The sequence below is a fragment of the Tetrahymena thermophila genome (assembly GCF_000189635.1).
Source record: "Tetrahymena thermophila SB210 genomic scaffold scf_8254775, whole genome shotgun sequence".
NCBI classification, from domain to species: Eukaryota; Ciliophora; class Oligohymenophorea; order Hymenostomatida; family Tetrahymenidae; genus Tetrahymena; species Tetrahymena thermophila.
In genome coordinates this window covers 44,672-58,373 of record NW_002476533.1, presented here as the reverse complement: position 1 = coordinate 58,373, position 13,702 = coordinate 44,672, and the positions used below count along the sequence as shown (strand labels likewise).

At 18.8% G+C, this 13,702-nt stretch overlaps 2 protein-coding genes across 2 annotated transcripts; one reads left to right on the top strand and one right to left on the bottom strand. All coding sequences in view use genetic code 6, as the record gives it.

Moving 5' to 3' along the window:
• Positions 1–3,037: 3,037 nt before the first annotated feature.
• Positions 3,038–4,094, bottom strand: TTHERM_001217244 (hypothetical protein; the record flags this gene model as incomplete). Its single annotated transcript, XM_012796073.1, has 3 exons — positions 3,038–3,158; positions 3,676–3,725; positions 3,783–4,094. 3 exons carry the CDS (start codon positions 4,092–4,094, stop codon positions 3,038–3,040), a joined length of 483 nt encoding a protein of 160 aa, XP_012651527.1.
• Positions 4,095–4,192: 98 nt separating this feature from the next.
• TTHERM_001217243 (kinase domain protein) lies at positions 4,193–13,193 on the top strand (the record flags this gene model as incomplete). Its single annotated transcript, XM_012796072.1, has 23 exons — positions 4,193–4,231; positions 4,288–4,337; positions 4,778–4,867; positions 5,127–5,216; positions 5,470–5,559; positions 5,814–5,903; positions 6,165–6,254; positions 6,518–6,607; positions 6,871–6,960; positions 7,225–7,314; positions 7,587–7,676; positions 9,283–9,372; positions 9,637–9,726; positions 9,984–10,073; positions 10,330–10,419; positions 10,673–10,762; positions 11,023–11,112; positions 11,360–11,449; positions 11,700–11,789; positions 12,044–12,133; positions 12,383–12,472; positions 12,735–12,824; positions 13,073–13,193. The coding sequence occupies 23 exons, from the start codon at positions 4,193–4,195 to the stop codon at positions 13,191–13,193; spliced, it is 2,010 nt and encodes a 669-aa protein (XP_012651526.1).
• Between the last annotated feature and the right edge of the window lie 509 nt (positions 13,194–13,702).

Sequence of the window (13,702 nt, the reverse complement as noted above, 5' to 3'; positions counted from 1 at the left end):
TAATTTATAAATTAGGTTTTCAATCATGGCATCTAATTTCTATGATAAATAAATAGAAATTTAGGGGTTGCAATTTTTAACCCCTCAAATTCCTTAATATGATAGAAAATAATATTTAAGATTAAAAACTTTCATTGTTTTTGGTTAAAAATGAGGCCTGCTTTTAGAGAAATTCATTCATTCATTTATTTACTTATTTACTTATTTATTTATTTACTTATTTACTTATTTATTTATTAAATTTAATTTAATTTGTGAATTTTCATTTATTTAATAAGCTATCTATAAAGTTCCTAAAATAAATAAATTAATATGAAATTCATATATGTAAAAATAATAATAAATCTATTTATGTTTAAGATTAAATTATGTTATTACAATATATTATTTAATAAAACATATTATTTTCTATTATACAAATATTTTATATTTAATCACACTTTTTATTTAATTATTGAGTATAATCATTTGAAATGTATTCCAAACACAACTAATCTTTTTGATTTAAGACACTTGCTTTTTAATTTCAATTATTATGGTTTATTGATTTAGCTTCCACTTTTAATATAAATTAAAATAAAATACTAAAAAAATTAAATAGAATTAAATTATCTAGTTAAAAATTATGTTTTTATTTTAATAAAAGAAAAAAAAATAGTAGTTTCAAAATAAAAAAGATAAATAAATAAATAAATCAAACAAAAGACTAAATTAAAAGGCTATAATATTGTTTTAAACTTAATTTTATAAGTAAAAATATCACAATCAAAAACAAATAAACTGAATTTACATAAGATCAAGTGTCAAATTTGAGAGTTTAGTGCAATTTGCTAAAGAAGAACCTAAGCCTAATACACCCTAATCACCAATTTCATTCCAGCTTTTTAAATATTGAAGAAAAAATATAACTAATTAATTAATTATTTAGAAAGAAAAAATGAAGAAAAAATATGAAAAAATAAGAAATGAATGAATAAATAATAAAAGCAATTATTGAAAATAAAAAAATAAGTTAAATTAAGAAAGATAGAAAATAAATAAACACAAGTACAATAAAAAAAAACGATAAATGCATTAAATAAAAAGCTAAATGCAAATTAAAATGGCTATATTGTTTTAAATTCAATTTTTTAAGTAAAAATATCACAATCAAAAACAAATAAATTGAGTTACCCAAGATAAAGTGTCAAATTTGAGAGATTAGTGCATTTTGCTAAAGCAGAACCTAAGCCTGATGCACCAATTGCACTAATTTCGTTCCAACTTTTTAAATATTGAAGAAAAAATATATAATTAATTAATTATTTAAAAGGAAAAAATGAAGAAAAAATAAGAAATAAATGAATTAATAATAAAAGCAAATATTGAAAATAAAAAAAGTTAAATTAAGAAAGATAGAAGAAAAATTAACTCAAGTAAAATAATAAAAAAAAGATAAATAAATCAAATAAAAAGCTTACAAACAAATTAAAAGAACTTTATTGTTTTAAATTCAATTTTATAAATAAAAATATCACAGTCCAAATCTAATAAACTGTTTTTACAAAAGGTTAAGTGTCAAATTTGAGAGATTAGTGCAATTTACTAAGGCAAAACCTAAGCCTGATACACCACAATCACCAATATAATTATTACTTTTTAAATATTGAAGAAAAAATATATAATTAATTAGTTATTTAGAAGTAAAAAATGAAGAAATAATATGAAATAATAAGAAATGAATTAACTAACAATAAAATAAAAAAAATGAGTTAAATTAAAAAAGATAGAAAAAAAAGAAAAACAAGTACAATAAAAAAGAAAATAAAAATTAAATCAAATAAAAAGCTAATAAACAAAATAAAAGAACTATATTGTTTTAAATTCAATTTTATAAGTAAAAATATCACAATCCTAAACAAATAAACAGAATTTACTCAAGATTAAGTATCAAATTTGAGAGATTATTGCAATTTGCCAAAGCAAAACCTATGCCTGATGCACCTTAATCACCAATTTAATTGTTACTTTTTAAATATTGAAGAAAAAATTAAAATGAATGAATGAATTAATTAATTAGAAGGAAAAATGAAAAAAAAATATGAAATAATAAAAATGAATGAATTAATAAGTAATAAAAGCAAACGTTGAAAATAAAAAGTTAAATTAAGAAAGATAGAATAAAAATAAATACAAGTCCAATAAAAAAGAAAGATAAATAAATCAAATAAAAAACTAATAAACAAATTAAAGAACTATATTTTTTTAAATTCAATTTTATAAGTAAAAATATCACAATTCTAAACAAATAAACAGAATTTACTGAAGATTAAGTATCAAATTTGAGAGATTATTGCAATTTGCCAAAGTAAAACCTATGCCTGATGCACTTTAATCACCAATTTAATTGTTACTTTTTAAATATTGAAGAAAAAATAAAAATTAATTAATTAATTAGAAGGAAAAATGAAGAAAAAATATGAAATAATAAAAAATGAATGAATTAATAAGTAATAAAAGCAAACGTTGAAAATAAAAAATCAGTTAAATTAAGAAAGATAGAATAAAAATAAATACAAGTCCAATAAAAAAGAAAGATAAATAAATCAAATAAAAAACTAATAAACAAATTAAAGAACTATATTGTTTTAAATTCAATTTTATAAGTAAAAATATCACAATCCTAAACAAATAAACAGAATTTACTCAAGATTAAGTATCAAATTTGAGAGATTATTGCAATTTGCCAAAGCAAAACCTATGTCTGATGCACTTTAATCACCAATTTAATTGTTACTTTTTAAATATTGAAGAAAAAATAAAAATTAATTAATTAATTAGAAGGAAAAATGAAGAAAAAATATGAAATAATAAAAAATGAATGAATTAATAAGTAATAAAAGCAAACGTTGAAAATAAAAAATGAGTTATATTAAGAAAGATAGAATAAAAATAAATACAAGTACAATAAAAAAGAAAGATAAATAAATCAAATAAAAAACTAATAAACAAATTAAAGAACTATATTGTTTTAAATTCAATTTTATAAGTAAAAATATCACAATCCTAAACAAATAAACTAAATTTACGAAAGATAAAGTTTCAAATTTGAGAGATTAGTGCAATTTGCTAAAGCAGAACTTAAGCCTTATGAATCTTAATCACCAATTTTATTTTTACTTTTTAAATATAGAAGAAAAAATATTTAATTAGTTATTTATTTAGAAGGAAATTATGAAGAAAAAATATTAAATAATAAGTATTTAGTTAATTAACAGTAAAAGCGAATATTGAAAATAAAAAATGAGTTAAATTAAGAAAAATAGAAGAAAACTAAACACAAGTACAATAAAAAAGAAAAATAAAAGTAAATGAAATACAAAACTAATAAACAAATTAAAAGAGCTATATTGCTTTAAATTCAATTTTATAAGTAAAAATATCACAATCCGAAACTATTAAACTCTTTTTATCAAGTTAAAGTTTTGAAGGAAAAAATGAATAAAATATATCAAATATAATAAATGGATAATAAAACTTTAGTTAAAATAACTAAAAAAACATTTGTAAATAAAATAAAAGTATTAATATAAATAATAATATCTATTCGAAAAATAATATTTTAAATGAACTGAAAGTTAAATATATAGAAAGTATTAATTATAATAATAGCATTTATAAATTAGTTAAATATACCTCAGATCAATATGGAGAACCTAATGAGATTAAAGTTAAGAGTTTAAAAACTTTTTATATTAGTAAAAATAAATTTAAACTATATTGATAAAAAAATAAATAATTACTTCTTATAATTTGTTGTAATATTTAATCTATTATATCATTTATTTTATTCTTTAAATATTGAATAAAAATTTATGGAAATTTTATTAATTATAATTAGAAAAAAATAATGTAGGGTGGTTAAACAAAATGCATAGAATGAAAAGTTTTTAGAATGTGTAAAGTTAAGGACATTAATTAATTACTAAAATTTTTTCAAATATGACTAACTGCCCATCTCTAATACCTACTATATTTTTAAGTATACATTTTAAATAATAATATTAAGATTTAATAATGAATATTAAATTAATTTTTTTGTGATATCTCTTCATAAAAGCAAATTTATAAATTAATATTTGAAAATTACTATATTTATTAATTAATTAAATTCCATAAATTGCTACTCAATATTTTTGAAAAAAAAAAATAAATGATATAATAGATTAAATAATACAACAAATTAGAAGAAGTAATTATTTATTTTTTTATTAATATCATTTAAATTTGTTTTATTAATAAAAAAAGTTTTTAAACTCTTCACTTTAATCTCATTAAGTTCTCCATATTAATCTAGAGTATATTTAAATAAAAATATTTAAAAATTTTTTATTTTAACTTTCAATTTATTTAAAAAAACAATTTTTATAATAGAAATTCTCACCACTATTCATTAATTTCTATTTATAGAAAAATTGTAAGCTATTTCAACTTAATTTTCATTTCAATTTTGAATTTTTTATTATTTGATAGGTTTTCTTCATTTTTTGCTATTAATACATACACTTAATAATAACAATTTGTTTATTTTGGATTGTAATATTTTTAATTATAAAAATTAATTTATAACATTAAAGCTCTTTTAGTTTATTTGATTTCTTTTTCTTTTAATTTTGCTTGCTTTATTTCTTTTCTTTCTTTGTTATTTTAACTAATTATTAATTAAATTAATCTTATTTTTTCATATTTTTTCCTTCTAATTAACTAATAAATTATATATTTTTTATTCCATAAAAAGATACGAATAAACTGGTGCAAAAGGTACATCTGGCTTAGGTTCTGCTTTAGCAAAGTGCATTAATCTCTCAAATTTGACACTTGATCTTTAGTAAAAACAGTTTATTTATTTTGGATTGTGATATTTTTAATTATAAAATGAATTTAAAACAATAAAGCTCATTTTTGTTTTTCTTTTTATTGCGCTTGCTTGCTTTTATTTCTTCTTACTTTGTTAATTTAACTCATCATTTTATTTATTTTAAATTTTGCTTTTATTTTTCAATAATCTTATTATTTCATATTTTTTCTTCATTTTTTCCTTCTAAATAAATAATTAATTATTTGTTTTTTCTTCAATATTTAAAAAGGTTCAATTACATTGGTGCAACAGGTGCATCAGACTTAAGTTCTGCTTTAGCAAAGTGCATTAATCTCTCAAATTTGACACTTAATCTTAGGTAAAAACAGTTTATTTATTTTGGATTGTGATATTTTTAATTATAAAATGAATTTAAAACAATAAAGCTCATTTTTCTTTTTCTTTTTATTGTGCTTGCTAGCTTTTATTTCATCTTTCTTTGTTAATTTAACTCATCATTTTATTTATTTTAAATTTTATTTTTCAATAATCTTATTATTTCATATTTTTTCTTCATTTTTTCCTTCTAAATAAATAATTAATTATTTGTTTTTTCTTCAATATTTAAAAAGGTCCAATTAAATTGGTGAAATAGGTGCATCAGGCTTAGGTTCTGCTTTAATAAAGTGCATTAATCTCTCAAATTTGGCACTTAATCTTTTGTAAAAACATTTTATTTATTTTGGATTGTGATATTTTTAATTATAAAACGAATTTAAAATAATAAAGCTCATTTTTATTTTTATTGTGCTTGCTTTTAATTCTTCTTTCTTTGTTAATTTAACTCATCATTTTATTTATTTATTTTTAACTTTTGCTTTTATTTTTCATTAGTCTTATTATTTCATATTTTTTCTTCATTCTTTCCTTCTAAATAACTAATTAATTATTTATTTTTACTTTAATATTCAAAAAGTTTGAATTAAATTGGTGCAATAGGTGCATCAGGCTTAAGTTCTGCTTTAGCAAAGTGCATTAATCTCTCAAATTTGACACTTGATCTTAGGTAAAAACAGTTTATTTATTTTGGATTGTGATATTTTTAATTATAAAACAAATTTAAAATAATAAAGCTCATTTTTCTTTTTCTTTTAGTGTGCTTGCTTGCTTTTATTTCTTCTTTCTTTGTTAATTTAACTCATCATTTTATTTATTTATTTTTAAATTTTGCTTTTATTTTTCATTAATCTTATTAATTAATATTTTTTCTTCATTTTTTCCTTCAAATAACTAATTAAATATTTATTTTTCTTCAATATTTAAAAAGTTTGAATAAAATTGGTGATGAAGGTACATCAGGCTTAGCTTCTGCTTTAGCAAAGTGCATTAATCTCTCAAATTTGACACTTATTCTTAGGTAAAAACAGTTTATTTATTTTGGATTGTGATATTTTTAATTATAAAACGAATTTAAAATAATAAAGTTCTATTTCCTTTTTCTTTTTATTGTGCTTGCTTAGTTTTATTTCTTCTTTCTTTGTTAATTTAACTCATCATTTTATTTATTTTAAATTTTGCTTTTATTTTTCTTTAATCTTATTAATTAATATTTTTTCTTCATTTTTTCCTTCTAAATAACTAATTAATTATTTATTTATTTTTTCTTCAATATTTAAATAGTGAAAATTAAATTGGTGCAACAGGTGCATCAGAATTAAGTTCTGCTTTAGAAAAGTGCATTAATCTCTCAAATTTGACACTTATTCTTAGGTAAAAACAGTTTATTTATTTTGGATTGTGATATTTTTAATTATAAAACGAATTTAAAATAATAAAGTTCTATTTCCTTTTTCTTTTTATTGTGCTTGCTTAGTTTTATTTCTTTTTTCTTTGTTAATTTAACTCATCATTTTATTTATTTTAAATTTTGCTTTTATTTTTCTTTAATCTTATTAATTAATATTTTTTCTTCATTTTTTCCTTCTAAATAACTAATTAATTATTTATTTATTTTTTCTTCAATATTTAAATAGTGAAAATTAAATTGGTACAACAGGTGCATCAGACTTAGGTTCTGCTTTAGCAAAGTGCATTAATCTCTCAAATTTGATACTTAATCTTAAGTAAAAACAGTTTATTTATTTTGGATTGTGATAGTTTTAATTATAAAACGAATTTAATATAATAAAGCTCATTTTTCTTTTTCTTTTTATTGTGCTTGCTTAGTTTTATTTCTTCTTTCTTTGTTAATTAAACTCATCATTTTATTTATTTTTAGCTTTTGCTTTTATTTTTCTTTAATCTTATTAATTAATATTTTTTCTTCATTTTTACCTTCTAAATAACTAATTAATTATTTATTTATTTTTTCTTCAATATTTAAATAGTGAAAATTAAATTGGTGCAACAGGTGCATCAGGCTTAGGTTCTGCTTTAACAAAGTGCATTAATCTCTCAAATTTGACACTTATTCTTAGGTAAAAACAGTTTATTTATTTTGGATTGTGATATTTTTAATTATAAAACGAATTTAAAATAATAAAGTTCTATTTTCTTTTTCTTTTTATTGTGCTTGTTTGCTTGCTTTTATTTCTTCTTTCTTTGTTAATTTAGCTCATCATTTTATTTATTTATTTTTAACTTTTGCTTTTATTTTTCATTAATCTTATTAATTAATATTTTTTCTTCATTTTTTCCTTCTAAATAACTAATTAATTATTTATTTATTTTTTCTTCAATATATAAAAAGAAGGAATATATTTGGTGATGAAGGTGCATCAGGCTTAGGTTCTGCTTTAGCAAAGTGCATTAATCTCTCAAATTTGAAACTTGATCTTAGGTAAAAGTAGTTTATTTATTTTGGATTGTGATATTTTTAATAATAAAAATTAATCTAAAACAATAAAGCTCTTTTAATTTATTTGATAGATTTTTTATGATTTATTTTTTTTATTTTTATATTCCACTAATATTATTTTCTTTAGTATTTTAAATTTTTAATTTAAAAGTTTATTTTATTTAACGTTTATTTAAAATTTACACAAATTTATAATAAAAGTTATAACTCGTTGCTTCAATAATAAAAATTCGAAGTAAAAAGTAAGTATCTTAAATCAAAAAGATTAGTCATCTTTAAAATATAAGTCTGATGATAAATGAGTGCTGAAAAAAGATGAATAAATATTAAATGTTTGAATAATTGAATATTATATGTTTTATAAAATTATATTTTGAAAAAGTTTTTTTAACCTTTATAAAAGATAGATTTAATTATTGTTTTATATATTTTTATAATTCATATTATTATAAGTTAATAAATAGCTTAAAAATAAAAAAAATTTAAAATTAAAAAAGTTTATTTACTTAAATGGGTTAATTCCTCTTCAGACAGCCATCCGATTTCACCAAAAAAATCAAATAATTTGTAATTTTAGTGTTATATTATATATTATTAAATTATGTAAATCCCAAGCTTTTATATGCCAGTTAGATTTTAATATTAAATATTATCCATCAATCAATTTTTATCTATTTTATATTTACCATGATTAATTAGATGCGATGATTTAAACCTTAGGGAGAAATCAAATTTTACTTTTTATTTTAATAATTAATTACTAAAATTTTTTCTAATATGACTAACTGCCCATCTCTAATACCTACTATATTTTTAAGTATAAGATTTAAATAATAATATTAAAATTAAATAATGAATATTAAATTAATTTTTTTGTGATATCTCTTCATAAAAGCAAATTTATAAATTAATATTTGAAAATTATTATATTAATTAATTAAATTCCATAAATTGCTACTCAATATTTTTGAAGGAAAAAATAAATGATATAATAGATTAATTAATACTACAAATTAGAAGAAGTAATTATTTATTTTTTTATTAATATCCTTTAAATTTTTTTTATTAATAAAAAAAGTTTTTAAACTCTTCACTTTAATCTCATTAGGTTCTCCATATTGATCTAAAGTATATTTAAATTAAAAATATTATAATTTTTTTTTTTAACTTTCAATTTATTAAAAAAAATAATTTTTATAATAGAAATTCTCACCATTATTTATTAGTTTCTATTTATACAAAAATTTTTAGCTATTTCAACTTAATTTTTATTTCAATTATTAATTATTTATTATTCATTTTTTATTATTTGATATTTGATATTTTTTCTTCATTTTTTGCTATTAACACTTACACTTAATAAAAACAATTTTTTTATTTTGGATTGTAATATTTTTAATTATAAAAATTAATTTAAAACATTAAAGCTCTTTTAATTTATTTGATTTCTTTTTCTTTTAATTGTGCTTGCTTAATTTTTTTTTCTTTCTTTGCTAGTTTAACTAATTATTAATTAAATTAATCTTATTTTTCATATTTTTTCCTTCTAATTAACTAATAAATTATATATTTTTTATTCAATAAAAAGGCACAATGAAATTGGTACAATAGGTGCATCAGGCTTACGTTCTGGCTTAGCAAAGTGCATTAATCTCTCAAAATTGACACTTGATCTTAGGTAAAAACAGTTTATTTATTTTGGATTGTGATATTTTTAATTATAAAACGAATTTAAAATAATAAAGCTCATTTTTATTTTTCTTTTTATTGTGCTTGCTTGCTTTTATTTCTTCTTACTTTGTTAATTTAACTCATCATTTTATTTATTTATTTTTAACTTTTGCTTTTATTTTTCAATAATCTTATTATTTCATATTTTTTCTTCATTTTTCCCTTCTAAATAATTTATTTATTATTTAATTTTTCTTCAATATTTAAAAAGTCACAATTAAATTGGTGCAACAGGTGCATCAGGCTTAGGTTCTGATTTAGCAAAGTGCATTAATCTCTCAAATTTGACACTTTATCTGTTGTAAAAACAGTTTATTTATTTTAGATTGTGATATTTTTAATAATAAAAAAAAGAATAATAAAGCTCTATTTTCTTTTTCTTTTTATTGTGCTTGCTTGCTTTTATTTCTTCTTACTTTGTTAATTTAACTCATCATTTTATTTATTTTATAACTTTTGCTTATATTTTTGATTAATCTTATTATTTTATATTTTTTCTACATTTTTTCCTTCTAAATAAATAATTAATTATTTATTTTTTCTTCAATAATTAAAAAGTAACAATTAAATTGATGCAAAAGGTGCATCAGGCTTAGGTTCTGCTTTAGCAAAGTGCATTAATCTCTCAAATTTGACACTTGATCTTAGGTAAAAACTGTTTATTTATTTTGGATTGTGATAGTTTTAATTATAAAACGAATTTAAAACAACAAAGCTCATTTTTCTTTTTCTTTTTATTGTGCTTCCTTTTATTTCTTATTTCTTTGTTAATTTAACTCATCATTTTATTTATTTTTAATTTTGGCTTTTATTTTTTATTAATCTTATTATTTTATATTTTTTCTTCATTTTTTCCTTCTAAATAACTAATTAATTATTTATTTTTACTTCAATATTTTAAAAGTATTAATAAAATTGGTGCAATAGGTGCATCAGGTTTAGGTTCTGCCTTAGCAAAGTGCATTAATCTCTCAAATTTGACACTTTTTCTGTTGTAAAAACAGTTTTTTATTTTGGATTGTGATATTTTTACTAATAAAACGAATTTAAAATAATAAAGTTCATTTTTCTTTTTATTGTGCTTGCTTGCTTTTATTTCTTCGTTCTTTTTTAATTTAACTCATCATTTTATTTATTTTTAACTTTTACTTTTATTTTTAATTTATCTTATTATTTCATATTTTTTATTCATTTTTTCCTTCTAAATAACGAATTAATTATTTATTTTTTCTTCAATATTAAAAAAGTTCCAATAAAATTGGTGCAACAGGTGCATCAGGCTTAAGTTCTGCTTTAGCAAAGTGCATTAATCTCTCAAATTTGAGACTTGATCTTAGGTAAAAACAGTTTATTTATTTTGGATTGTGATAGTTTTAATTATAAAATGAATTTAAAACAATAAAGCTCATTTTTCTTTTTCTTTTTATTGTGTTTGCTTGCTTTGATTTCTTCATTCTTTGTTAATTTAATTCATTATTTTATTTATTTTTAACTTTTGCTTTTATTTTTTATTAATCTTATAATTTCATATTTTTTCTTCATTTTTTCCTTCTAAATAACTAATTAATTATTTATTTTTTCTTCAATATTTAAAAAGTGGAAATTAAATTGGTGGTAAAGGTGCATCATGCTTAGGTTCCGGTTTAGCAAAGTGTATTAATCTCTTAAATTTGACACTTTATATTATGTAAAAACAGTTTTTTATTTTGAATTGTGATAGTTTTAATTATAAAACGGATTTAAAACAATAAAAATTATTTTTCTGCTTGCTTGCTTTATTTCTTCTTTCTTTGTTAATTTAATTCATCATTTTATTTATCATTAACTTTTGCTTTTATTTTTCATTAATCTTATTATTTCATATTTTTTCTTCATTTTTTCCTTCTAAATAACTAACTAATTAATTATATATTTTTTCTTCAATATTTAAAAAGTGACAATGAAATTGATGATGAAGGTGCATCAGGCTTAGGTTCTGCTTATGCAAAGTGCATTAATCTCTAAAATTTGACACTTTATCTTTGGTAAAAACAGTTTATTTATATTGGATTGTGATAGTTTTAATTATAAAAAAGAATTTAAAATAATAAAGCTCATTTTTCTTTTTCTTTTTATTGTGCTTGCTTGCTTTTATTTCTTCTTTCTTTGTTAATTTAACTCATCATTTTATTTGTTTTTAATTTTGGCTTTTATTTTTCATTAATCTTATTATTTCATATTTTTTCCTTCTAAATAACTAATTAATTATTAATTTTTTCTTCAATATTTAAAAAGTAAGAATAAAATTGGTGATGAAGGTGCATCAGGTTTAGTTTCTGCTTTAGCAAAGTGCATCAATCTCTCAAATTTGACACTTAATCTTAAGTAAAAATAGTTTTTTATTTTCGATTCTGATATTTTTAATTATAAAAAGAATTTAAAACAATAAAGCTTATTTTTCTTTTTCTTTTTATTGTGCTTGCTTTTATTTCTTCTTTCTTTGTTAATTTAAATCATAGTTTTATTTATTTTTAACTTTTGCTTTTATTTTTCATTAATCTTATTATTTCATATTTTTTCTTCATTTTTTCCTTCTAAATAACTAATTAATTATTAATTTTTCTTCAATATTTAAAAAGTGGAAATTAAATTGGTGCAATAGGTGCATCAGGCTTAGGTTATGCTTTAGCAATGTGCATTAATCTCTCAAATTTGACACTTTATCTTAGGTAAAAACAGTTTATTTATTTTGGATTGTGATAGTTTTAATTATAAAATGAATTTAAAACAATAAAGCTCATTTTTCTTTTTCTTTTTATTGTGCTTGCTTGCTTTTATTTCTTCTTTCTTTGTTAATTTAACTTATCATTTTATTTGTTTTTAATTTTGGCTATTATTTTTCATTAATCTTATTATTTCATATTTTTTCCTTCTAAATAACTAATTAATTATTTAATTTTTCTTCAATATTTAAAAAGTTCCAATAAAACTGGTGCAACAGGTGCATCAGGCTTAGGTTTTGCTTTAGCAAAGTGCATTAATCTCAGAAATTTGAAACTTAATCTTAAGTAAAAACATTTTTTATTTTGGATTATGATATTTTTAATTATAAAAAGAATTTAAAACAATAAAGCTTATTTTTCTTTTTCTTTTTATTGTGCTTGCTTTTATTTCTTCTTTCTTTGTTAATTTAACTCATCATTTTATTTATTTATTTTTAACTTTTGCTTTTATTTTTAATTAATCTTATTATTTCATATTTTTTCTTCATTTTTTCCTTCTAAATAACTAATTAATTATTTATTTCTTTTTGCTTCAATATTTAAAAAGTGGCAATAAAATTGGTGCAACAGGTGCATCAGGCTTAGGTTCTTCTTTAGCAAAGTGCATTAATCTCTCAAATTTGACACTTGATCTTAGGTAAAAACAGTTTATTTATTTTGGATTGTGATAGTTTTAATTATAAAATGAATTTAAAACAATAAAGCTCATTTTTCTTTTCTTTTTATTGTGCTTGCTTGCTTTTATTTCTTCTTTCTTTATTAATTTAATTCATTATTTTATTTATTTTTAATTTTTACTTTTATTTTTCATTAATCTTATTATTTCATATTTTTTCCTTCTAAATAACTAATTAATTAATTATCTTTTCTTCAATATTTAAAAAGTTACAATCAAATTTGTGGTAAAGGTGCATCAGACTTAGGTTCTGCTTTAGCAAAGTGTATTAATCTCTCAAATTTGACACTTGATCTTTGGTAAAAATAGTTTATTTATTTTGGATTGTGATATTTTTAATTATAAAACGAATTTAAAACAATAAAACTCATTTTTTTTTTCTTTTTCTTTTTATTGTGCTTGCTTGCTTTGATTTCTTCTTTCTTTGTTAATTTAACTCATCATTTTATTTATTTTTCATTAATCTTATAATTTCATATTTTTTCTTCATTTTTTCCTTCTAAATAACTAATTAATTATTTATTTATTTTTTCTTCAATATTTAAAAAGTGGAAATTAAATTGGTGCAACATGTGTATCAGGCTTAGGTTCTGGTTTAGCAAAGTGCATTAATCTCTCAAATTTGACGCTTGATCTTCGGTAAAAATAGTTTATTTATTTTGGATTGTGATATTTTTAATTTTAAAAATAATTTAAAATAAAAAGCTCTTTGAATTTATTTGATAGCTTTTTAATGATTTATTTTTTTTATCTTTTTAATTCCACTTATGTTATTTTATTTATTAATTTAAATTTTTAATTTAAAAGTTTATTTTATTTATTGTTAATTTAAAATTTAC